At 52.2% G+C, this 25,070-nt stretch overlaps 1 protein-coding gene and 1 non-coding gene across 6 annotated transcripts in view; both read right to left on the reverse strand.

Moving 5' to 3' along the window:
• Window positions 1-25,070, reverse strand: part of NSD2 (nuclear receptor binding SET domain protein 2) — a 72,679-nt gene that overhangs the window by 3,107 nt on the left and 44,502 nt on the right. For 2 of the 5 annotated variants that reach the window (XM_060188346.1, XM_060188347.1), the window contains exons 9-21: window positions 23,539-23,663; window positions 13,614-13,739; window positions 12,819-12,942; window positions 11,729-11,929; window positions 9,255-9,434; window positions 8,834-8,990; window positions 8,502-8,707; window positions 6,336-6,439; window positions 5,364-5,633; window positions 4,382-4,498; window positions 1,370-1,511; window positions 1,075-1,181; window positions 240-444 (exon numbers count right to left, since the gene is read on the reverse strand). In XM_060188346.1, coding sequence (XP_060044329.1) covers window positions 240-444; window positions 1,075-1,181; window positions 1,370-1,511; window positions 4,382-4,498; window positions 5,364-5,633; window positions 6,336-6,439; window positions 8,502-8,707; window positions 8,834-8,990; window positions 9,255-9,434; window positions 11,729-11,929; window positions 12,819-12,942; window positions 13,614-13,739; window positions 23,539-23,663 — 2,064 coding nt within the window. The other 3 variants (XM_060188348.1, XR_009549056.1, XM_060188350.1) reach the window with 3 other exon arrangements.
• LOC132537956 (small Cajal body-specific RNA 23) lies at window positions 1,600-1,724 on the reverse strand. The gene has a single exon (XR_009549357.1). It is a non-coding gene; the product is annotated as a small Cajal body-specific RNA 23 (non-coding RNA).

Genomic DNA, 25,070 nt, shown 5'->3' on the forward strand with positions numbered 1-25,070 from the left:
GAACATAGAGCCCGAGTTCAAACAGCAAACGGCCTGCTTCCCTCCCAGCGTCTCCATGTGTGGAGCCATCTCTCAGTCTGGCATCTGGACCTGGGCCCTCTGCCTGGCCGCCCAGCCAATACTACAGCCAATCACAGCAGGCTACCAGCAAACAGGCCTTCACCACCCTGAGCTGGGGTGGGGCTCAGGAGGGGAGCAGCCTAGTCCCCGGAGGCTACAGCGGGTCCCTTGCCACCCACCGAAGGGCCGTTTGCCCAGGCCCAGGCAGGACAGGTGGTAGGCCTTGGTGCAGAACTTGCGGTCACACAGCACAAGCTGGCCCCCGTCGCCACATCGGAAACACTCATCCTCAGACTTCTTCTTCCCTTCCCCTTTCGTTCTACGCCGCCTGGTTTTTTTCTTGGTCTTTTTGCCCTTCTCCTCTGAAGAAAGGGATGCTGAGGTCTAGAATCAAGAACCAAATATACTTCACCTGGAGGAACTACACAGTCCTTATCCCCGAGCACCACAAGCAGGGGCAAGAACACGCAACCTTGTTCCGTGAGGCCGCCTCAGGCGACGGTGCTGAGGAGATGCTCACTCACTGAAGCGGCCCCCTCACACGCATCTCGGACTCGTCATGAGAATTTCATTAGGAAAACAGAGGTCAGCACAGCACAGGAGGCTAAAGGGAGCCGTGCCCCCACCCTGGACTCCCAAAAGGCACAAATTCCCAGAACCTCATTAGAATGTGACCTCATCTGGAAATAGGGGTGCTGGGTGTGATTAAGTTGGGAGGAGTCCTCCCGGAGTAGATGGGCTTCAAATCTGGCATGACTGGTGTCGGGGGTGGGGGGGAAGCAGGGCAGGGCACGTACAGAGGCAGAGTGAGCCGGGAAGGACTGGAAGCCATACAGCCTCACCCCCAGGGGGCTCCATACCAGGCCCTGTAGCCCTGGCACAACAATGGACGATCTTCCCCACGAGATGCCCACTCAGCAGTTGGCCTCACTGTCCCCTGCAGTCACCACGCAGTGGCCTGTCCCCAGACACCTGACTGTGGGCGTCAGCAGCAAAGCACAGTGGTGGCTTTACCTTTGGCCTGTCCCCAAGAAAGCCGCTGCAGTTGGAGGCTCCACACCTACAGACCGTTTTCTCATTGCCCAGACAATCGAGGTTGTAGTTGAAAGTAAGCTCGGTCCCTGTGAGAGAGGAGAGATCGCCCCACTGGAAACTGCTCCTCATGCCAGAAAGCTCTGACTGGAACTGCAAAGCCCACTGTGTCCACATCTGTGCTGGCAGGCTGTGCTGCTCTCAGCTTTGTGACCGTCAAAATTAAATAGCACTGCAGGGTCCCCAGCCCTCCCCAAGAACGTCAGCCACCACGTACCTGCTGGGATGTCGCACACGGCAAACAGACCCACTCGTGTGTCCCCGTTCACTGTCCACTTGAGGGTCTCACAGTTGGGCTGGCAGCTGTGGTTCATAAACCGGGAGTAGTTTCCTTTGGGGCCCGCGTCAATGATCCGGTCCTGGAACGAACAACTCGGGTTTCAAGTGGTACTTCTGTCACTCAGCTCTTGACCACCACTCTCTCTGCCTGAAGAGAAGCTGGGCCAGTGTCGCACTGAAAACCATGGTCTCCCAGTCTACTCAGACAGGAGACCCCCAAAACCAGTTCTGTTGCTCTCGCTCAGGGAAGGCAGGTCAGGACCACAAGGAAGAGACCAAGCCCCAATGAGCGCCACCAAGCGGACAGTACCAACACCACCCAGTGTAAACGGTAGCAGCACCCAGCCGAGAGGAATTTGGCTATGCGCAGACATTCCCCAAAGAACGGGGGTCAGGGTGTCTAGGCCCCCAGCAGCTGAAGAAGCGCCACACAGCCTGCCTTCAGGTCCGCGATGACTGCTGGATGGGGCTGGCCCGAGGAGGAATGGCCCGAGTAGAGTCTACACATAGCAGCATTAGCTTGATACTTTACTCTTTTTAAAAATTTTTTTATTTTCCCTTTTGTTGCCCTTATTGTTGCCTTATTTTATTGTTGTTGTAGTTATTGTTATTGATGTTGTCATTGTTAGATAGGACAGAGGGGGGAGAGAAAGACAGACACCCGCAGACCTGCTTCACCGCCTGTGAAGCGACTCCCCTGCAGGTGGGGAGCCGGGGACTCGAACCGGGATCCTTACACTGGTCCTTGCGCTTCGCGTCATGTGAGCTTAACCTACTCACTGCACTACCACCCGACTCCCTCCCTCTCTTTATTTAATTGATTTATTTAACTGCCACCAGGGTTGTCGCTGGGCCTCAGTGCCAACACTACAGATCCACTGCTCCCAGGCATTTTTCTCTTTCTTTCTCTAATTAGAGAGAAACTGAGAGGGGAAGAGAGAGAAATAAGACACCTGCAGCCCTGCTTCACTGCTCCAAGTGGACCCCCTGCAGGTGAGAAGCAGAGGCTCAAACTTGGTCTGACATTATGTGCACCTAACCGAGACCCATCCCGCAGTCCAGTACTTTGTTTTCGCTTTCTTCTGTACCTTTTTCTTTTGCCCCCAGGGTTATTGCTGGGGCTTGGTGCCAGCACTACAACTCCACTGCTCCTAGAGGACATTTTTTTCCCATCTTGTTGCCCTTGTTATTGTTACTATTGCCACTGCTATTGTTACCGTCTGATAGGACAGAGAGAAATGGAGAGAGGAGGGGAAGACGGGGTAAGAAAGACAGACACCTGCAGACCTGATTCACCACCTGTGAAGATGACCCCCTGCAGGTGGGGAGTCAAGGGCTCGAACTGGGATCCTTATGCCGGTCCTTGCGCTTTGCGCCACGTACACTTAACCCTCTGTGCCACCATCCCAGCCCCCAGTACTTTACTCTTGAATATGCTTCGACCACAACTACTTTGTCATTTGTGAATCTTGAATGTCAGCAAGGACTCTGTCTTGCTGTCCCTGCCTGAGCGCAAACTGCCACCTCATCCCTCAGTCACTATGACCCCCCAGCCCTTTTGCTGCGTGACTTCTGGTTATCAGAACCTCATGCTTTAGACGGCCTCCAGAAAGACTTGTTCCTCTAGTGCCCCTCACACACACACACACACACACACACACACACACACACTTTTTAAAAATGTGTTTGAATGAGAGAAGTACCAAGACAAAGACTAGAACCCTGCTCAGCTTTGGTTTATGGGGGTGCTGAACCTAGGATCTTGGGGCCATAGGCAAGGAAGCTGTCTTGCAGGGCCCCTGTGTTGTCTCCCCACCCCTTTTGTTCAAAGCAACGCTCTGGAACCACTACACCTCTTTCCTTAACAAGAGCTGATGCACCCCCATCCAGGACCTCTGGCTGGGCTGTGACAAATCTCAAACAAACCGTCTTCTTAGAATCATTCACTTCTGGGCGTCCAAATGCTAAGAGTCCTTCCATTCGGCCTGGTAGTTTGTGAATATGGTCGTGCTGACCCCCCCAAACAATGCCCGTCCCCCAGCCAGGACTGAGACCCTCCTGCCTGCTGGGCACTGGCTTTTCTTCTCTCTCTCTCTCCTTCCTTCCTTCCCAAGGCACTGAGTTCAGCCCTTTCTTCCTTCTACTGCGCTCCTGAGCGGCTGTGCTCTTGTAGTTCATCTGTCCTTGCTCTCTGGCTGCCCCTAATGCAAGGGGGCTAGGCAGATTTCTTTTTTAAATAAACTAAAAACAAGCTTTATTGTTCCCTCCAAGGGATTACTGCCAGGAAATGAGTGGTCCCCATGTCCCCCACCCCTAGGGGACAGACTGACAAAACAATGCAGGGTGAGGTACCCGGCAGAGTGCACGTTACCTGGGTTCAAGCCCTAAGTCTGCACCTGCAGAGGGGAAGCTCCAAAAGTAGTGCAGCAGGGCTGCAGGAGTCTCTCTACCTCTCTCTCTCCCTCCTCTAGCATCCCTCTCTATTTGTATCAGAAAAGGAACAAAAGGGGGAAATGGCCACCAGGAGCAGTGGCCTTGTCCTGCAAGCACTGAGCCCCTGTCCCCTGGCCAGAAGTGAACTCATTGACACCCTCCCCACAGAGTCCACTCCGGAGCCAGCCCAGAAGAGGCTTGTCGTCTGGGCATCACCCAACCCCACCCCCCATCAAGAGCCATCTGCTCGTCTTCTGGCAACACCAAGGCCAATGGAGACTTAAGTTCTGAACTGTCTCCAAGCTGGGCCTCAGACCACAAGCAAGCAAAGTGAGGCTCTGACGTGGCTGCACAGACGAGAGCTCTCCTAGTGGCACCTTTCTGCAGTCTCCCTGCCTCTGCGAGGGCCAGGTCATCACACACTGCAGGACACTGTTGCTCAGACAGGCAGCGCCGGCCTCAGCTCCCAGCTCTCAGCAGAGCGGACGTGAGACAGGCCGGTGGGCTGCAGCATTACCTTGTCTATGGTCAGCATGTAGAAGTGAGTGATGTCGTGCTCGTGGGCGTGTCTGATTCTCGCCATGCACTCCTCCTCGTCAATCAGCTCCCCAACATACTCATTCACAAACTCTCCCTATAAAGACAAGAGGCGACGAGGGCAACTAACGCACCAGCCAGTGCTAGAGGCAGGGCCAGGGCGCCAGGCTCCGGGGCCTTTGAGTCCCACAAGCCACAGCTAGCTGATGGACTGCCCACATGTGGCGACCTGTTCCACGTCCCTCAGCAATGGCCCCAGCTGCCACAGACCCCCGGGTCTCGGTCGCCATCAGAGAAAGGCGAGGAGAGCCACACGAGGAGGACCGAGCCCACAGACTGGGTGTGGCAACACAGGCTTCCTCTTGCCGCTGGGGCCAACCCAGGACAGAGCTGGGCCTGAGGTGCTCCCGGGTCTGCCTGGCCAGTTGTTAAACTCAGTGGGGCAGGGTGTGCAGTCTCTGCCCCCACAGTCTTGCCCTGTGTCCTGGGAGCCCGGCCACCGAGCTTTCTGACGCCCGCTCAGCCGCACCCTGAGCAGTGTGGCCACGTGTCTGCACAGGGCTTTCCCTCCACAACTTTTTTGTTGTTGTGTGGCTATCAGTATGTCTCAGTGCTCCCACTAGGGTGACTTTTTCGGAGAGAGAGGAAGGGAAGAGGAGAGGGAGAGAGGAAGAGAGGAGAGAAAGGGAGAAGGGTGTGGGGACAGCACTGAAGCCTCCTGGAGTTGCAGCGCACCGGGACCCCAGGCCACACGTGGCAAAGCAGGCAGTCACCCAGGTGAGCTAGCTCACAGCCCCACAAGCCTCCCACTGACTTCTGGCTGAAGGCGTCTTTTAGAGGCATTAGGAGCGGTGCGTTGACAGTGTTTTCCATGTGTCCTTCCACAATACCCAGCTGGAGTGACCAAACAGGAGCAAGGAAGCACAGTGGGTGGGTCTGAACGGGGGGCAGCCGGTACTCACCTTCCTAATGTCCCTCTTGGCGACCAGGCCCCACCCCTTGCCATCTGTCCTAATGATCTTGGTCTCGGGGTACTGGCGCTTGGTGAAGCACTGGTTCTGGCAGTACTCTCCAGCAGGGCACACCTGGGGGTGGCACTCAAACATCAGCATCCTGTTCAGACACTCCGAGTCAAAGCCACATGGGTTCTCATCTGTGGGCTTGCAGTTGCACTTGGGAATCTCAGAAATGTCGGCCGTATAGATCTGGACTTTCCCATAAGGCTTATTCACCTGCGGAGAGAGAGGAAGCCACCTTGGTCCCAGCCCACAGCCCCAGCCCTGGCCACCTTGGCGGTTTGTTGACAGGACGTGGTAGAGACCCTCGTCTCATTCACGTGGAAGTCCGGGCAGGCGCTTCCCAAGCCAGGCCTGCCCTCCTGAGAGCATCTTGGTGTCTGCTCGCCTGCCTGTGACGAAGCTGATATCCACCCTGTTGTAAGAGCACGAGGAGTAGCCACTCTGTCCATCTCTACCAAGCACCCCGGGGTGCCCAGGGAGGGGGGTGATCACAAGAGCACAGTCTCCACCCCCACCTCCAAGCCCCAAACACTTAAGCAGCAGAAAACTAAAAAGCTACAAACACAGGGGTGACTAACTCTAGGGAAGACGTGCTCACAGACCCTGCAGAACAATCTGGAAACAGCTCTCAAGGATCTGAGAATGCCGCACACTTTAGCCGTGTGTCTGCTACTGGGAGCTCCCCCTGGGAGGTGCCAAGTAGTGGCCACTAGCAAGGAGCTGCTCTACTCCTCCCTGTTGAGCCTGGTCAGCAGGGGCTATCCGCAGGGGCTCCGAGCGCACTGAGGTGAGGCCAGGGTTCCACTGCCTCAGGGCAAGAGGACGCCCAGCCACCGCTGGCGAGCCTGGCCTATAACCCAGTGGGGACAGGAGGACGTGAGGTGCCCACACCCCCCTCCCTCCTGCCCAGCTCACCTTGATGTGCTTGTAGGGGGGAGGCTTGCGCTCGCTTTCCTGCGTCTCTCTGGCTTCCCTCTGAAGTTTGATCTCTCGAAAACGTGCCTCAGCTTCTTGCAATGCTACGGGCAATGAAACACGCATGAAAGGTTTCCGTCAATAAAGATGCCTACCCTTTACAATCGGAATCATAATGGTTCACTGGTTTTTGGTTTTGTTCTTTTTTTTTTTTTTTGCCTCCAGGGTTATTGCTGGGGCTCGGTGCCTGCAGGCACCATGAACCCACTGCTCCTGGAGGCCATTCCCTTCCACCCCCCTTTTGTTGCCCTTGTTGTTTTATTGTTGTAGTTGTTATTGATGTCGTCGTTGTTGGATAGGACAGAGAGAAATGGAGAGAGAAGGAGAAGACAGAGAGGGGGGGAGAAAGACAGACACTTGCAGACCTGCTTCACCGCCTGTGAAGAGACTCCCCTGCAGGTGGGGAGCCGGGGGCTCGAACCGGGATCCTTAAGCCGGACCTTGCACTTTGCACCACGTGCGCTTAACCCACTACACCACCGCCCGACCCCCTTGTTTTTGTTTTTAACCAGGTGCGGGGGACTGATTCTGGGACTTTGGAGCCTAAGGCAGGAAAACCTGTTTGCATAACCACTGTGCTATGTACCCTCCATCCTGGCTCACTGTTTTTTCACCGGAGCCCTGCTCAGCTCTGGCTGATGGTGGTGCAGGGGATTGAAGCTGGCATTCTGGAGCCCTAGGCAGGAGAGTCTCTGCAGAACAGCTATGCTGTCTCCTTGCCCGGCTGACTCTAACCTTTCCCTGACTGCTCAGTATAGTCTTTTCATCTAAAAAGTACTGATCTACGAGAAAGAAGCAGAACCTCACTCTGGCAAGTGCAACACCAGGGACTGAACCCAGGACTCTGCTTGACAGCCCAACACTTTACCTACTACTCCACATCCCAGGCCCCACTAAGTATCGTTTCTCCGCTCCTAGAAACTGTAAAGGGGGTTTGAAACACTCAGCGCCACTCTCAAAAGACACACACACAGGCCGCCCAGCTGGTTCCAGGACATGGGCAACACACAGCCAACTCTGGCCACAGGAAGGCAGGAAGCCCCCGTGCGGCACCTGCATGGACTCTGACTCTCCACCCTCCTTGGCAAGCTCCCCCCAAAAGCCTAGGAGGACAAAGCAGGGAACTTTGTCCTAAGATAGACAAACTGAAAAGGCAGCTTTGTTGCTCCGAAGAGCAGGCCAATCGGTGAGGCACGGTGAGCACGACGCCTGGTGTACAGGCTGTGCGGGACCTGCCAGGTGCACCTCCCAGGACTCGGCACCGAGCACCAGGACACAGGGAAGCCCACCTTCATGACCTGCACAGGAAGCTGACTATCTAATTCAGCCTCTCTCTTTGAAGCTGTCAGGTGCCCAGCTCCATCACTGGACACCTGGCTGCCCTGAGGCTGAGCGGGGAGGCCGTCCCCACAGCGGTGTCCCTGTGCTCCTCATGACCCTCAGCCCAGAGGAGCCAGCTCTGGGCTTGAGGCCCCTCCCCAGGCTGTCTCTCCACCCGAGCCATATACCATCCGTCTGTCTACCTGCCTCCACCTGGCACCTGTGAGCACCCAGTGTAGTCGGCCTGCCTAACACACAAGGTGTAGCCCGCAGTCTCCACCACACCTATACCTTCCACAGAGCCAACTGGGGCAGGTCTGGCAGTGAGCACTAGAGATGGTTTCCTGCAAACAGCTCGATGGGGGCCAGAAAGGGCTCAGCAGGTGAGAGCACCCCTACCCGGTAGCTCCCGGAACCACATGGGGCACCATGGACAGCCGGTGAGGGGGCAAGCCACAAGGGTGGGGCAGTGTCACTATGGTCTTTCTCCTCCATGAAAGAAGGAGGGAGGGAAAGAAGTCTGGACCAGGAGAAGGCTCTATGGTGCTGCATGTTGACTCCCTGGAATTGCATTTACACAGCTCCGTACAGTTTAGTAAGGTTCACCACACGCCGACGCTACACAGCTTCTTCAGCGGTAGCTGCAGTCCTGTGTCTTAGGAGCTATTCACACTTACTTTCCATACCGACTGTAAAAGGCTGTCTAGCGCTTTGTACAGAAGTCAGACCTTCCAAAGCAGAGACGAGGATAAGAGTTCCCGGCACCCCCTCCGAGCGCCTCCGTACCGTTTTTAAAGACTCTTCCGATCCCTCGGACCCCGTGGTGGCGGCTGCCCCGGTCCCCTTCCATGTACGGGAACACTCGCGCCTGGTGCGTCCAGTAATAATCTTTAGACCCAAAGAAAAACACAGGGAATTCTCCAATCTCGTGCTTCATTTTCTGAATATTTGGGGGAACATTTTTGGGATGGCAAACTTCTGCCGGCCACCATCTATTATAAATATTAAAAACAGGATTCACAGACTCTTCAGAGAGAGTGACAATGACTTCAATATGTTAAGTATGCAAACAGAACACATTTGAACAGGAAACAGACACAGGGTTCGGCTTCTCACACCTGTAGTTGCCCAGCTTCACCCAGATGACGTCCTGGAAGTGCAGCTTCTTCCCGGCCCTGCAGTCGTTGCAGAACCAGCTGCCATCGGGCATGTCGATGCTCAGGCAGTCGGGGTGGAAGGCAGCCGGACACGACTCGCAGCACAGCAGGCTCCCCCCTGCGGCCGGGGCCGGGGTCAGGGCGTTAGCAGAGCGAGGGGACCCCCACCTCCCGGTCGCGGCTCTCCACGTCCTAAGCTCAGGCCGGTGCGCACAACGGGCGACGGCAGTGTTCTTTTCCCCACTGACACCCCCTGGAGTCTGTGGCCTGGCGACTGAGAGCTGCCACATCCCCCAGGGGACTCTGGACGCTCATCAACAGCCCCCACTTCAGACGCCCTGTCCCCCGTGGGGTCCTGAGTGAGAGGTACCCCCATCCTCACCTTTGGAGCACACAAAGCACCAGCTGACGTTGACGTGGGCATGGTGCCTCTTCCCCTTCCGGGCAGTGAAGTGGCCCGTGCAGATGATGCTGTTGGAAGTGATTACGGAGCAGCCCGCGGCCAGACAGGCATCCCCGCTGTGATAGGCCACAGGGCAGCGGATACACCGCATCAGTTTACCTGAAGCCAAAAGATACACACTGCAGACCCCGTCGTGACAAGAAGTGTGATTGGGCCATGCCTACACACACACTCCACACACACACACACACACACACACACACACACACAACACCACACCACACACACCCCACATACACACACAGCCACACCCCACATACACAACCACACCCCACACACACCACACCCCACACACACACACACACACACACACACACACACACACACACACACGACAGGGAGGTAATAAAGTCTTTTTTTAACAGCTGCCACAAAAATACATCCCCAGGCAAATATGCTGGAAAACGCCAGAGAAACACTTAGAAACACTCTGAAAAGAGGTCAACCTGCCCACACCTGGGCTCAGGGGGCACTCCTGTGCATAGGCAACCAGAGATACCCTTCTGACATCTGGGGTGTGTGTGTGTGTGTGGGGGGGGGGTGTCCTACTGACATCTGGGGTGTGTGTGTGTGTGTGGGGGTGTCCTACTGACATCTGGGGTGTGTGTGTGTGTGGGGGTGTCCTACTGACATCTGGGGTATGTGTGTGTGTGTGTGTGTGTGTGGGGGGGTGTCCTACTGACATCTGGGGTGTGTGTGTGTGTGTGGGGGGGTGTCCTACTGACATCTGGGGTGTGTGTGTGTGTGGGGGTGTCCTACTGACATCTGGGGTGTGTGTGTGGGGGGGTGTCCTACTGACATCTGGGGTGTGTGTGTGTGGGGGTGTCCTACTGACATCTGGGGTGTGTGTTTGGGGGGGTGTCCTACTGACATATGGGGGGGGTGTGGGGGGGTGTCCTACTGACATCTGGGGTGTGTGTGTGTGTGTGGGGGGTGTCCTACTGACATTGGGGTGTGTGTGGGGGGTGTCCTACTGACATCTGGGGTGTGTGTGTGGGGGTGTCCTACTGACATCTGGGGTGTGTGTGTTTGGGGAGGGTGTCCTACTGACATCTGGGGTGTGTGTTTGGGGGGGTGTCCTACTGACATCTGGGGTGTGTGTATGTGGGGGGTGTCCTACTGACATCTGGGGTGTGTGTTTGGGGGGGTGTCCTACTGACATCTGGGGTGTGTGTGTGGGGGGGTGTCCTACTGACATCTGGGGTGTGTGTGTGTGGGGGGGAGTGTCCTACTGACATCTGGGGTGTGTGTGTGTGTGTGTGTGTGGGGGTGTCCTACTGACATCTGGGGTGTGTGTTTGTATGTGTGTGTCCTACTGACATCTGGGGTGTGTGTGTGGGGGGGTGTCCTACTGACATCTGGGGTGTGTGTGTGTGGGGGGTGTCCTACTGACATCTGGGGTGTGTGTGTTTGGGGGGGTGTCCTACTGACATCTGGGGTGTGTGTGTGTGGGGGGTGTCCTACTGACATCTGGGGTGTGTGTGTGTGGGGGGTGTCCTACTGACATCTGGGGTGTGTGTGTGTGGGGGGTGTCCTACTGACATCTGGGGTGTGTGTGTGTGGGGGTGTCCTACTGACATCTGGGGTGTGTGTGTGTGGGGGGTGTCCTACTGACATCTGGGGTGTGTGTGTTTGGGGGGTGTCCTACTGACATCTGGGGTGTGTGTGTTTGGGGGGGTGTCCTACTGACATCTGGGGTGTGTGTGTGGGGGGGGTGTCCTACTGACATCTGGGGTGTGTGTGTGTGGAGGGGGTGTCCTACTGACTTCTGGGGTCTGTGGAGGGAGAGGGGCCCAGGAGCTTCCCTGGCCTCTACCCACGACACAGCTAGATGTCCCCAAATATCCCCAGGTGTCCTATGAAGGGCAAACCATCGAGTTCGATGGCTATGCTTCTGTCTCTACCAAAATCAGTAATAAGTAATTTTTTTAAGGAGGAGGAGGGAGCATGCACATTACAATGCGCTGCAAGGACCCGGGTTCAAGGCCCAGTCCCCATGTACAGTGAAGCAGGGCTTCAAGTGTGTGTCTCTCTCCTCTTCTACTTCCCCTTACTTCTCTACTTGTCTCTATCCAAAATAAATAAGACAACTCGCCTCTGTTAACTCCACACACCTAACATGAAATAACACAGATGTGATTTGGTCTTAAAATGTCTAACATGCTCCGTAACACTAGAACACATAGATTCTGTCGGAACTATACAAAGATCTCCCTCCCTAAATCAAGGCTCTGAGGTGATTTCAGGGCTGGGGCAGGGTCCTGCAGGGGACCCCTGTCAAATGCTCTACCCGAGCCACGTGAGCTGGGGGGGGCAACTGCTGCTGGCGATGGGGACGCTGGCTGCAGGCCTCCAAGGGGAGCCCCCAGCCTGCTTCAAAGGGACACACCTACCTTTTGAGGGTCGGGGATTGGATGGGTTGGACGCGTGGCAGCTCAGACAGCTGTGGAGAGGGCAGCGGAAACCTCGGCTCTCAAACACAGTGAGAGGAGATTTTCTCACACAGGCTTCATGGTAGAACTTTCCACACTGGGACACAACACAGCGTTTGACGTCTGCCTTGCTCTCCTTACACACGAAGCACGAGTGGACTCCTGGCAATTGTGCAGAAACAAGAACTCAGCTGTGAATCCTGAGCTACAGGGACTGAGCTGTCATCGGAGGCAGTCGCGCCGATCAGAGTCCTGGCGACAATCGTGCCGACTAGCCCAGTGACTCACAGTCCAGCCACCAGAGCGGGTGGGTCACCTGCCGTGAGCGGAGCTCGCACCATCAGCCTAGCTAAGGGATCCACTCCAATAGTGAGGTCTTGGCAGGAAGGGGCCCCCCGGATTTGAAAGGCTCGCGCTCACCCCCGAGAGCAGTTAGCCACCTGCAGGAAGGCTCAGGTGCACTGTGGGTAGTGAGGCGCCACTGCCCAGTTGGTCCCAGGGGGACTCTCCAGAGCAGTCCAGGTGACGAGGTGGGGCTCAGGGCCCAGCCAGCACAGCCCACCTCCCCAGCACCCCCAGACTGCACGTGGAACCCAGTGTGCTTGGGGGACACAACAAAGGGACGAGCACGGGCTCTTCTTTCTGTGGAAACGGAGGCTCAACCACATAGCATCTCCAAAGACCTCCACACTCCTCGGACCAGTGCTCTGCCGGGCTAGTCATGCGAGGCCTCTCAGGACCAAGCAGGACTCCCGCTGGTCCGTGGTCAAGGCTCTGGCAAAGAGCCACCTACGACTGCTGGCACTTTACGCTTGAATAACATTTCAACCACGCTCTTGCCTGCCACTGAGTGTCATGGGGTAAAGAAGCCTGAAGTCCAGGAGCAAAAGGGTGGCTACTGAGGGCTGGGCACATCTGCAGGGCAGGGCGGCAAGGCCCTGGAGAGGTGAGAGCACGCAGCAGAGCGACTTCCCCAGGCCCAGGGTGGACTGAGTGCCCAGAGCACATCTGCAGAGGAAGGGGGTGAGCCCACTCCACAGGGAGGACTTGCCTGAAGAACACGCGCTGCAGGTGAACCTCCCTTCTGGTCTCCGGGAGAGGCCCAGGCAGGCCAGGTGGAACGCCCCGCAGCAGGGCCCCTCGCAGAGAACGAGGCTGCCCGTCTTCTCACACAGCTGTGGGTGGACAGGATAATGAGCCCCATCCCAACAGGCAGAGTGAAAACAGTTAAGGACAGCAGTAGACACAGAGCACAGAAAAGACCAGCAACACTGGGGCAACAAGATCAGAACCCCAACGGATACATACACTGGAGGGTGGAGATCAGACCTGAAAATCCATAAGCCACACGCCTCTTTGTCAGAAACCTGTCTCTGAACACAGCAGACAGGCACTGAGCGGACTGGGGGTCACGGCTTCAGCGGAGCAGTGAGTCATCCCCTCCGAATCTCACAGAGAGGGCTGGGCAGGGACTGGAGCCAGGAGTCACCTGCTCACCAAAGCAGAGACACTGCCCAGAGTCAGCCAGCAGCAGCACAAAGCCAGTCTCAGCAGCGTGACCCGCCCACCGCCTGGTGTGCGTGCAGGCCTGCAAGGTCCCCAGATGCCACAGCACACAAGCATTCGTGGGCTCCCAAAAGCACACAGGACACATGTAACTGGTTTCTCCTGGCACAGAACAGTTTCCAAAAAGAACTCCGAGTGATGGGAAGGTAGGGGGGAGGAAGAGACAGAGGGGGGAGGAACGGGGGGGGGGAGAGAGGGGGGGGGAGGGAGAAGGAGAGAGAGAGAACGGTGTGGCTGCTCCCACGCCCATCCACCGAGGATCCAACAGCCGCCTTCTCACCTGACACACGTACTCCTTCCTGGCAGTGATGCTGCGCTCAGACCTTTTTGACGAGGCTTCAGTCTGAATCTCATCTGCACTTTCATAAGGGGACTCCACAGGCTCGTCTCCGGGGCCATCCGAGACCTGGTGGTGAAGGAGGGGGACAGTTCACTAGTCAGAGAGCAGCGAAGGGTCATCCCATGTCAGAGACAGCACTGCCCAGCCCCAGCCTGCAACACACAAAGGCCTTCTCAACACTACCCTGGACAAATACTTGTCAATAACTAGTTTTCGAGACAGAAACTTGTTGCATAGGAGTTCAGAAACGGACTTCACTCTCCTGAGTATTTAGTATACATGTGTGTGTAAGAGGAACAATATTGAACACAGTTTCTTAAAAATGAATTAAGTGATGAAAACCCAATTTGCTCTAGTTGGTGAGCTAAGATGAGCCTTGGGACTGCGAACCTTCCCGATCTATCGGAGGGTCTAAGTATTCTAAGGTCAGAGAAGCGTACTGACACTAAGCGGGATTCCGGAGAAAGCACACAGCTGTGGTGCGCGGCCCCTCAGTCTGGTCACTGCCGCTGAGTTCTGACCCTGAAGCAAACACACATGCCAGAGTGCTGGCTTGTGGGTGGGAGAGCTCCCACACATTCTCTCGTCCTCTCCAGAGGGGGAAGTGGACAGGAGCACAGAATCTGCTGACTCCTCTCCCTGAGGCCCAGGAAAAGCCAGGTGAAGAGACTCAGATGGCGCCTCCTTCACCAGAGAGCACGTGGGCTGGGCTACGTCACCAGGGACAATGGCATCTTGTCCTCACAAGTAATTGGAATACATCATTAAATAAATATAAATACCTCTTTAATTAGAAAACTTTCTTATATATCAAATTCAGAGTTTGAAAAAAAAAAAAAAAACACCTAACATCAGATATGTATTTAAAATGTTGAAATCTGATTTTTTTTCAACAGAGCAAAAGTAAAAAAAGTACATTTGCTATAAATCCCCAAAACAACACATAATCCTACCACAGATTTCTGTTTGCCGATGAACAAATCAGATCACATGTTTACAACAAAACCAACCCACCTGGCAGCCCACCCGATTCTTAACCTTAGCAGTGAATTCTGCAGGTTAAGCTCTCTGGAGGGAAAAATGCAAAACACAGAGTGAGTGTTGAGTGGGCTGACCCTTCTTGGGTCTGTGACAGGAGCATGGGTGGGCCCACCACCCCAGACTCCCTGCCCTGAGACACCCTGAAAAGCACAGACTCCAGAGACCACTGCTGCGATCTCACCTTTTCAAGACGGGTGTCAGCAGGAGTGTGACTGTGTGACCGCACTGCCACTCCGTTAGGTGTGTCACCCAGTGGCTGCCTACCAGCTCCTGAGCATGCCAGTGCAAACCCCGTGGCTGTCCTCATGTGGGGGAGGCCAGCTGGTGCTGGGGAGCCAGTGCCTAGATAACCCACCAGACTGGGGGCCCCAAGGCACAAAGCGGCCTTCAATGTGGGCTCCCAGGAGCAAATCTACCCACTGCCCACATTCTCCCCCCTCAGAGTGGCAGGAACAAATTTAAAAATTAAAAAAGTGCATGGAGAGAAAGACAGAAAACACAGACCAGTCCTGGGTCAAAGGAAGGAACAGCACCTTTTATTGAAGATTTACAGAAAAAGTTAGCACGTTTCACTTGAAGATATTTCCTAAATAACAAAGTCTGTTTTGAAGAAATAAACACTGCATACATACTTTGCATGGGTTTATAAATGTGGAAGACACACAGGAGGCCGATTTCCTGGTCAGGCTTTCGGATACATACAGAATACAGACCTTACAATATTACAGTCCATAACACAGATCGCAGGAGACTCCAACTGTGGTCCCGCCAGCCCCTTCCCAGCGACCGACAGACCCCAGCACACAGTCGGGGGAGGCTGCAGCGGCTCTCCTCAGCCAACCCCCCGCCGAGAGCCGCTGTGCTGGGCACCTGGCAGCACGCCCACTCCGGCTGCAGGCTCCACACTCCGGTGCTGTACTTACTCGGAGACGCCATTTGTGAGAGTGACACATTCACCTGTACGGTCCCAACACAGTCCCAACTCTCAGTCTACGACATCTACGGTCTATTCCATATCCATTAGGATGCATTTGGAAAAAGAAAGATGTAGTAACTGAATGGACACAGCTGTCAAGCACTTTCCCGACACTTCCCGCAGCCACTGCTCGCGCGGCCTCACGTTCAAGCAGCTCAGTTCCTGACTCCCCAGAGTTGTTTTGAGTCTGAAAGTACTCACTCTACTCTACTCAGGACTTCCCTCAGACATTCGTCACTTTGCGGGCAGGAAATGCAGTATTATCCCCTTAATATGTGTGTTACAAGAAGGGATTTTTCCAGGTGACCTTAAACACGGTACAGCCTAGTTGACATGTCTGAACCAGCATCTAGCAGTGACATAGCCATTGAGGGGACATGGGCAGCTCCCAGGCGGGTCCCTCCTGCTGGGGCTGAAAGCAGCCCCTACACCTCCAAGTGCTGTGTACAGAGTGATTCTTTTCTTTTGACAAAACAAGTCCCTCCACAAGTTGATTACGACATCATTTTTAAATACAATTACAGACCTTGAGCAATATTTCTATAAACCAACACTTTCATGTTTTAGTTATGCTTCTGCAGAAGAAGAAATGAGTAGGTAGAAGTGCTTTCACAGAGGAGTTTGGATGTACAACTGGCAAAAGAATGCTGGGCCCAGCAGATTTGAGGAGCTTAAAGTCAAGACTTATCTCGAGCAAATCTTCCAAATTAACATCACAGTGAAATATTAGAGTGGAATGAAAGTAATTTCTAAGGCCACAGTTCACAGTCATTTTTATTCAAGTGACACTTCCAGATGTTACCAACTGGAGCCTGCTTCTACCTTCTAGAACTCACTTAGTTGCTGACAACACCCTAGTCTCCAGCTCACAACCAACACTATGCTTCACACCCACCCCCTAACATCTGACAGCCAGAGATGCCACCAAGTGCCAACCGGTAGCCCCATGTGAACCTAGTCAGGCCTGTGGCTGGAGCTCCAGGCTGAAAGCCAGCCGTCAAAGCAGAATGAGTCCACATGGGCCTCAAAAGCCAACTTTCTCCCCTCTGTATCCTCAGCACCAACCCTCACAATGGCTATAGGCAAAGTTCTGTGCTCCCTGCTGCCACCGCCCCTGTCAGCATGATTGGAACGTGCCCTCCCCTCTGGGCCAAGCCAGCACCCAACCCCAGGCACCTCCTGAAGCAACAATCCTAAGTGGTGAGCACTCTTCAGAACAGGGGCCAAAAGCCCCACTTCTCACAGGCCAGAAGAGAAGCATCAGCCTGGCTCTAGCACTCACCCGTGCTATGACCACATCCCCATAAGAAGGGAGCAGTGCGGTGGGCCAGCCACAAATAACCCCGGGAGTGTCCCCACACACAGGGAGCAGGTAAGCATAGCACAGACTGACCTACTGCTAAAGGTGGCAGCAGCCACCAGTGTTAGGGACAACAGTGAAAACAGAAGTTCAAGGGAACAAGATGAATTCCACTGATCACAAATCCTACAACGAGTCCGTCACTGTACCTCTCTTCAAAATAATATAAAGCCACTAAAATGTCAATTAACAGGTTCAGAAACATCTTGAAGTGGGGGTAGACAGCATAATGGTTCTGCAAAGAGATTCTCATCTGGAGGCTCCAAAGTCCCAGGTTGAATCCCCTACACCACCATCAGGCAGAGCTGAGCAGGGCTCTGGTTAAAAAAAAAAAAAAAAAAAAACCACCATCTTGGAAATTGTTTTTAATAAGATAATGATATTTTAATTACCTTGGCAAAAAATTGCATTTTAGGTTAATAATCTAAAAGATGAAATTTAAATATTTATTTATAGACCTTCAAAGCAGAGGCAATGAAAACATTGATTTTAAAGCATATAATGTTTCACAAAAGTGTCACACTGAGTCCAAAGGGTCCCTACCAGGCTCAGGTGCAACTCTACCTGACCAGAGCAGACTGAAAGGAGGAATGAGATAAAGGGCTGTGCATGCTTGAGAAGCATGTCAACTGAGAAATCAAAAGAAAAAGCTACTAAGCAGACTCACCAGAGCTGAATACCCAGTGTCCCACCCTCGGAGCCCGACCTTCTCTCCTCACACCACAGCTCAGCATCTGCCACAGGAGGCCCGACCTTCTCTCCTCACACCACAGCTCAGCATCTGCCACAGGAGGCCCGACCTCTTCACACAAGACCAGCCTTTAAGCTGAGCAACTGCAAGGGTCTTTGAAAACTCACTGAAATTTTATACCCATGGATGGGCGTTTCTGGCTCTGGAAGTAGGTGCTACTCACCACTGCACCACTCCCTTTTATGGAATGTTTCTCAGACTCTAAGCAGGAAGTCGGCTGTGCCTTGCCCTCACAACTGGCTGTTCCGATACACCTTTGCTCTAGAATCTTGGGAGGACAGAGCAGGGCCACAGAGAGGGACCAACCTGTTTAGTTTCCTCCAGTCTCCCTCCCAGTCTCTTTCAGCTCTTAACATCCAATCATGTGACTCTTTAGAAGTGACCACCTCTGCCCCACTCCCAACGTGCCACGCCATCCCTAGCCTGCCCATGTCCCCACACGCTTTCCAGTGAGGACCAAAGAATCAGAAGCATCAAGTGTGGGTGTGGGTGTGGGGGACACCCGAGGAGAGCTAACTCTTGCTATGTGTGCTTAAACCCACTGCACTACCACCCGGCCTAGAAAAGCTGGCTTCTAACCTGGAGGGAGGGAGGTGGGTGGGACTCACTCCCTCTCCGCCTCCAGCTGCGCTCAGGTTTCCAATTCACTTTTAGGAACATCCTTGGGGACACGGGTTATTGTCAGCCGAAAGACAGACACTGGGATGGTCAGGTGTCACATATACTAAGGGGAGAAACTATTACAACGGAAGAAAGGCCCAGAGATCATCTCCACAGGGCTGGTGGCAGTTATACTCTTGTGGGCCCTACCGTGGCCAACACGAGCGCTTCCTGAAGAAGCAGCTCCATTCAGATGCAAGGTGCAGGTAGTCAGCCCCCCAGCCTTTGGAATGTCTCTAGGCTCCCAGCAGAGACTCAGAGCTCCCTCACCTCCAGGCTGAGGTGCAGCAGGCTCAAAGCAAGGACACCCCACACAGACCAAGTGAAGCCCCACTCGACAGACGGCACAGGTGACCTCAGACGGAGAGCGCCTTGCTATTCCAGGACTGCCCCTCTGGGCCGGCAGCAGGACGGATGTGTCTGTGCTGTTGGCACACAAACTGCTGTTCGCTCCCAAGCTCTTCCAACTGACCTCCGTTGGGAAGCCAAGGGCGGCCTCCACCTCTGCTCCTCGTCCAGTGTTCTAGAACAAAGCTAACCCTATCCCACCCCAGTGACTGCCCTGCCCGCCTGCTGCTGGCCTCACCGTCCTGTGGGCACCATGCCACCACTACACACCACGAAACACTATCGCACCCACCCAGGCAGCCCTGTACCCAGTGGGTGCTCAGCAGAAACAGCCCGTCACATTCACTGGAAAAGGGAGAATGCCACTTCCTGGCCCGGAGCCAGCTGCCTCGCGGAGCTGCCATGCTGGAACTCACACAAAGCCTCCTATGTCTCTTCAAGCCTTTCCTCTGGGCGACCATTTCTGGAACCAGGGCCACTCTACATCATTAAACTCAGTGGCTGGTCTGAGACTCCAAGGTTGATTCCCAACTTCCCCGTGTCCTTCAGTGGCAGCTCCACTCACTCTGTCTCAGAGCAGAGCCACCTCGGCCACTGTCCAGTCCCACGAGTATCACACAAACCACACCTAGGATTCTTCTATCACCCAGGCGCATAATACAGTCAAAGGATTGCTTTTCATGCCAAAGAAAAATGGATACCTTTGGGTAACAATGGAATGAAGGTGATTTCATTCTTTTTATTGTTATAACCATTATTGTCACAACAGTGAACCGCTGAGTTCCTGCAAGGTGGCAGGCACCCCAATTGTGTTACATGCATCACTTACTGGTTCAGAACACAAGTATTAGCCAGAAACTTCCATTAAGGGGAAAACACATCTGGAATCTGCTGGGGAGGAGCCCGTGCCACCGGCATGGCAATGTGACAGGCACACACTCTACTCCAAGGAGCTCAAGGGCAAGCGAGGCCTTCACCACGCAACATGCGCACACCTGAGCAAAGCCCAGGAGGCGGCCGGGATCAAGACGCTTATGATGCTGAGGTTCTACAAAAGCAACTGATGGAGGTTGGTGTTAGTCACCTGATTACGGCACCCCTCGATAGCAATCACTAACTCAACTGAGTCGAGTTAAATAATTCACAATGATACTGGAAATGGTATTTTTTCTACAAATTTACTATATTTTAGTGTCATAGTAAAACTGTTTAGTAAAAAAAAAAAAGACAGAATCAAAACTCTTCCTGTCTTTTATGTCGGAAATTAGCTGAATATCTACAGTACTGAATACATTCCATTGGCAATGAAAAGAGCTGACGAGGCCTCCTTTGAGTGTGTGCTGTTTGTTCTTTGTCTTTGAAGGTACAGATGCTGATATTTCTCAATAAGAATCCAGTAAATTACGAACTAGAGGAGAAAAGTGGACTCTAGCAAGATGGACCCAGTCAGAGTGTCCTTGTCACAGGTCTAGGCCAGCCCCAGACGGCAAGGCATGCTGTCACTGAGCTCTACATTGCGCACTGGAGCATGAATGTGTTTCTAGTATGAGATGAATGTGATTGGTCACATGGCCTTGAGTAGGTATCTTACCTTGGTCTTAACATTTGTTATCTGTTTTCTTCATTGTATGTGTTTATTAATACCAATAAAAACAGATTATCACACATCTTCCATAATATGATGTGATAGGAATGTCACTTAGTGTGTACGATGATACGCCACCTGCAGCAGACATCGTGGGGCAGTACATCATTCTAAGTGCAGTACAGGGCAGCTGAGTTCAAATCCAACTTGACTGATGTGGGCTCCCATAAAAGCTGTTACCAGTGAAGGCGAAAAAAATAAGAATTTGCTCTACTAAGGGAATAAGAAATGAAGTTACAAAACACTTAAATCACATTAATCCTTCACAGGCCTTTGTCATGCAAGTGTGTAATTTTAATCTATTCTCCAGAGTGATGTAGGAATATGTAATAATTACTCCAGTATATATTGTATTTGTCACATATGCCTTTTCAAATTTAAACCACAAATTATCTAAAATGTCTTGAAATACAATCCCATGTGAATCCTGTATTTCAACCAAGGATGATGGAAGAAACAGAAACACGCACAGGGCATGTTACCTGACATGGGCTCAATTGGAAGGAAGCCCCAGTAGCAACCTCAACGGAGACCTAACTCGCCAGAACGGGGCCTGGCCACATGATTCTACTCTGCTCCAAGTGCTAGAAAGAAACGCAGCTGGAACACCTGCTGTGTGTTCAGTATGGTCAACACCTGGGAAACAACTCTTCTCATTCACCGAGAGTGGTTTAATTAATGTTTTGTGTGGTTCTCTACTGGGGGTTTCTATACACCATACAAAAGGGGCCTGATGTAGAAGGTCTAGAAACAGCCTCGTTGTTATCCAGGAAACTAAAAGCGCATTATGTGAGGTACGTGTCACCTGCCAAATGCAGGCAAGCTACAGGGTGTTAATTTGTGTTACCTAGAACAGAAATGCACATCATTCTCCATCTCTAAAGTTCTAAATGGCTAAAAGTCAATTAGGTCTATTGGTTACAAAATGCTTTATCTCTGTGTCCCCAAATTCAGAACAAATGTCTAAAGCAGAGCACTTAAACTCACTCTAGCTAAAATGAATACCAGGCACAGCTAATAAGTCTGTTCTAATCAATTCCCTCCCGTCCCCCCCTCCCGCCAGGGTAGAGCTATGAGTGCTGTTCTGAAATGCACATAGTTATGATCAGGAGCGACAAGATTTCAACAGCCTGAATGTTTTCCTTTTGATTGTATCTGAGCACAGGAAAAAAATAATAATAAAGGAAAGAAAGGAAAGGAAAAAAGAGAAAAGAAATGGGGGAAATAAAAAATCAACCGAATAAATGGACCGCAATATGTCAGGAAAAAATCCATCAAAGATTATTTTTAAAAGTCAAGTGAAAATCTATGGAGCTAAAACTCATTATTTGTAGTATTCTTCCCCAGAGCTGCAGGCCACGTTTCATGAACATTTTCAGGATGTTAATCTCAGCTGGAACAAGGAAAAAAGGGAAGACATTTTGATTTTGTATAGAATTTTGTAATAGAAATTTTGGTAAGCTCCTAGTTCAGTCAAGAAGCCTTACTGCAGTATCCTAAGCATGTCCAAAGGTAGGAAATGCCTAGCGGTCTACCCATCCTGAGCTATTAGAAAGTACCACGACCACACAAGTGGCTCCTCCTCCTCCTGGCTGGCTGAGTCTCTCCAGAACCCACTACAGGACAGCCTACATCTGCAGCACAGAGAGGGGCTACAGCATGAGCCAGCAGTGCTCTGCTCCTGCACGCACCCCTCTCTCCAGTGCCAGAGATACTTCACTGACTGAAAACCCACCTTCCTCTCAAGGAGGAGCAGCAGATGCTGAGAAAGGGAAGCTCGTTCACACCAGGGTCAGTGGGGAAAGCCAGGCCAGAGGTGCAATCTACTGACTCGACAGGATGAGGGGCCTGGTGACTACCTTATTCCCCAAAGGCCAGTTAGCATCTCCTTAAACAGATTACGAAATCAGAACTCAAGACAATGAGAAAAAGACTGACAGGGAACAAAATAACAAGAAATGAAACTTGAAAATCAGGTTCATGAGAGTAGTCACTAAGATTGGAATCCAGAAGTCCCTCTGGAGAGTCATGCCTGCATTCTGAAGTCACTTGTTTTTAGGAATGAAAAAATATTTTAGATTTGAAAGTGAAACCTAGATGTCACAATATAATGATGGTAGAAGACCTAGTTGAGGGAGTCAGGCGGTAGCGCAGCGGGTTAAGCGCAGGTGGCGCAAAGCGCAAGGACCAGCTTAAGGATCCCGGTTTGAGCCCCCGGCTCCCCACCTACAGGGGAGTCGCTTCACAGGTGGTGAAGCAGGTCTGCAGGTGTCTGTCTTTCTCTCCCCCTCTCTGTCTTCCCCTCCTCTCTCCATTTCTCTCTGTCCTACCCAACAGCAACGACAGCAATAAAAACAACAATAACTACAACAACGATAAAAAAACACCCAGGGCAACAAAAGGGGAAAGAAAACAGCCTCCAGGAGCAGTGGATTTATGGTGCAGGCACCGAGCACCAGCAGTAACACTGGAGGCAAAAAAAAAAAAAAAAAGACCTTGCTGTGTTTTTGTTATTTATTTTGTAAGTTCAGAAAATAGGAGTCTATTATCATGGTGTTCTTGACTCCTCTCAATACTCCAGCATCTAAGAATACGCCAGAACTTGAAGGATCAGAGCTATGGGCCCGAACCAGGAAGCTCATGCGGACATCTTTCTGTGAGCCTCAGCCCAAACAGCACAGAGCCAGAACGGCATGTGAGTCACCCCTCAACCCACCAGGCTGTAAACACAGGAACTGGCATGGCTCCATGAACGTAAGTTGTTATATGGGACCAAAGCACACTTACTTTCTTATGAAAAATCACATTTTTAAAAACAGGTTTCAACAAGAATTAAACAGTATCGATAGAAAGTATACACGTATATATTTCTACATACACTGTGTTTGCATTTTTATCTGAATGTCTAAGTCAACTAAAAGAGTGACTTTTTCATTTCATGGTTTCACAGTTTAGAGAAGCTAAAACTCGCCTACATTAAGGAGAACACCAATGTTATGCATATGAAGCCTGACCTTTACTCACACTGAGGTACTGAATGCCTTCAGATAAACGCCATGGTGATCACTGTTGTTAATACTTTACCTCATTCTCAGTTAAGGAGGCAGAAGGAGACGAACTTTTGCTAAACCCAAGAGCTGAAGAGGCTGCTGTGGAAGCCCGATTTCGCTTCTTCAGGGGTTTGCATGCATCAGATATATTTTTCGTTGCTGTAAAATAAGTTTGGTTTAAAGGTCTTGAAATCTTGCCTTAAAAATACTCCTCTACTAAATGAAGTTGTCCCTCCCATTCTATTCAGGAGAGAAAGATTTACAAGACAGTCACTGTCACCTGAGTTCGACTCCTTACCTCCCTGAACACCACTCCCACCACCAACACAAGTCCTCCTACCACCATTCACTGGATCCCGATGCCCTCGACTCCTCCCCGCTAAATGAAGGCTTAAGGCCAGTCTCCTGGGTTTGTCACTCTAGGCACTGACCATCTGAAGCTCTTAAAATCTGAATGTGGGAGTCGAGCGGTAACATAGCGAGTTAAGTGCATGTGGCGAAAAGCACAAACACCGGCGTAAGGATCCCAGTTCGAGCTCCCGCCTCCCCACCTGCAGGGGAGTCACTTCACAGGTGGTGAAGCGGGTCTGCAGGTGTCTGTCTTTCTCTCCCCATCTTCCCCTCCTCTCTCCATTTCTCTGTTCTACCCAACAACAACGACAGAAATAACAATGGTGATAACAAGGGCAACAAAAGGGGGAAAAAAAATTAAAAATAAATAAATAACAAGCCTTTATATCATCAAATATGTGTTCAGTGTTCAGACTACACACAAAGGTTTTTCGTTTTCTTTTTTTTTTTTTTTTGCCTCCAGGGTTATTGCTGGGGCTTGGTGCCTGCACTACAAACCCACTACTCCTGGTAGCCATCTTTTTTCCTTTGTTGTTATTGCTGCTGCTGCTGTTGTTAGATAGGACAGAGAGAAGCTAAGAGAGGAGGGGAAGGCAGAGAGGAAAGAAAGACACCTGCAGACCTGCTTCACCACTTGTGAAGCAACCCTCCTATGGGTGGGGAACCAGGGGCTTGAAGCGGGATCTCTATACCAGTCTTTGTGCTTCATGCCACGTGTGCTTAACCTGGTGTGCTACCACCTGGCCCCCACAAAGGTCTTTTTAATCGTTCATACTCCTCACCTGGGTTCTACTTTCCTTTCTAATTTTCACATACAAGGACTGGGGTTGCCCTACCTGCAGGTGGCAAGTTTCATAAGTGGTGAAGCAGGGCTGCAGGTGTCTCTCTTTGCTTCCCTACCCCCACCTCCTGTTTCAATTCTCTGTACTATCATATAAAAAAATAAGAATAATAAAAATGGCCACCTGTAGGAGTATGGATCGACCTGCCAACGCCCATGTTCAGCAGGGAGAAGCAATTACAGAAGACAGACCACTACACCTTCTGCACCACACAATGACCCTGGGTCCATACTCCCAGAGAGATAAAGAATAGGGAAGCTTTCAAGGGAGGAGATGGAATATGGAGTTCTGGTGGTGGAAACTGGACCCCTCTTATCCTAAGGTTTTGTCAATATTTGCATTTTAGGGCTGGGTGGTGCTGCACCTGGTTGAA

Source organism: Erinaceus europaeus, chromosome 3 (genome assembly GCF_950295315.1).
Source record: "Erinaceus europaeus chromosome 3, mEriEur2.1, whole genome shotgun sequence".
NCBI classification, from domain to species: Eukaryota; Metazoa; Chordata; class Mammalia; order Eulipotyphla; family Erinaceidae; genus Erinaceus; species Erinaceus europaeus.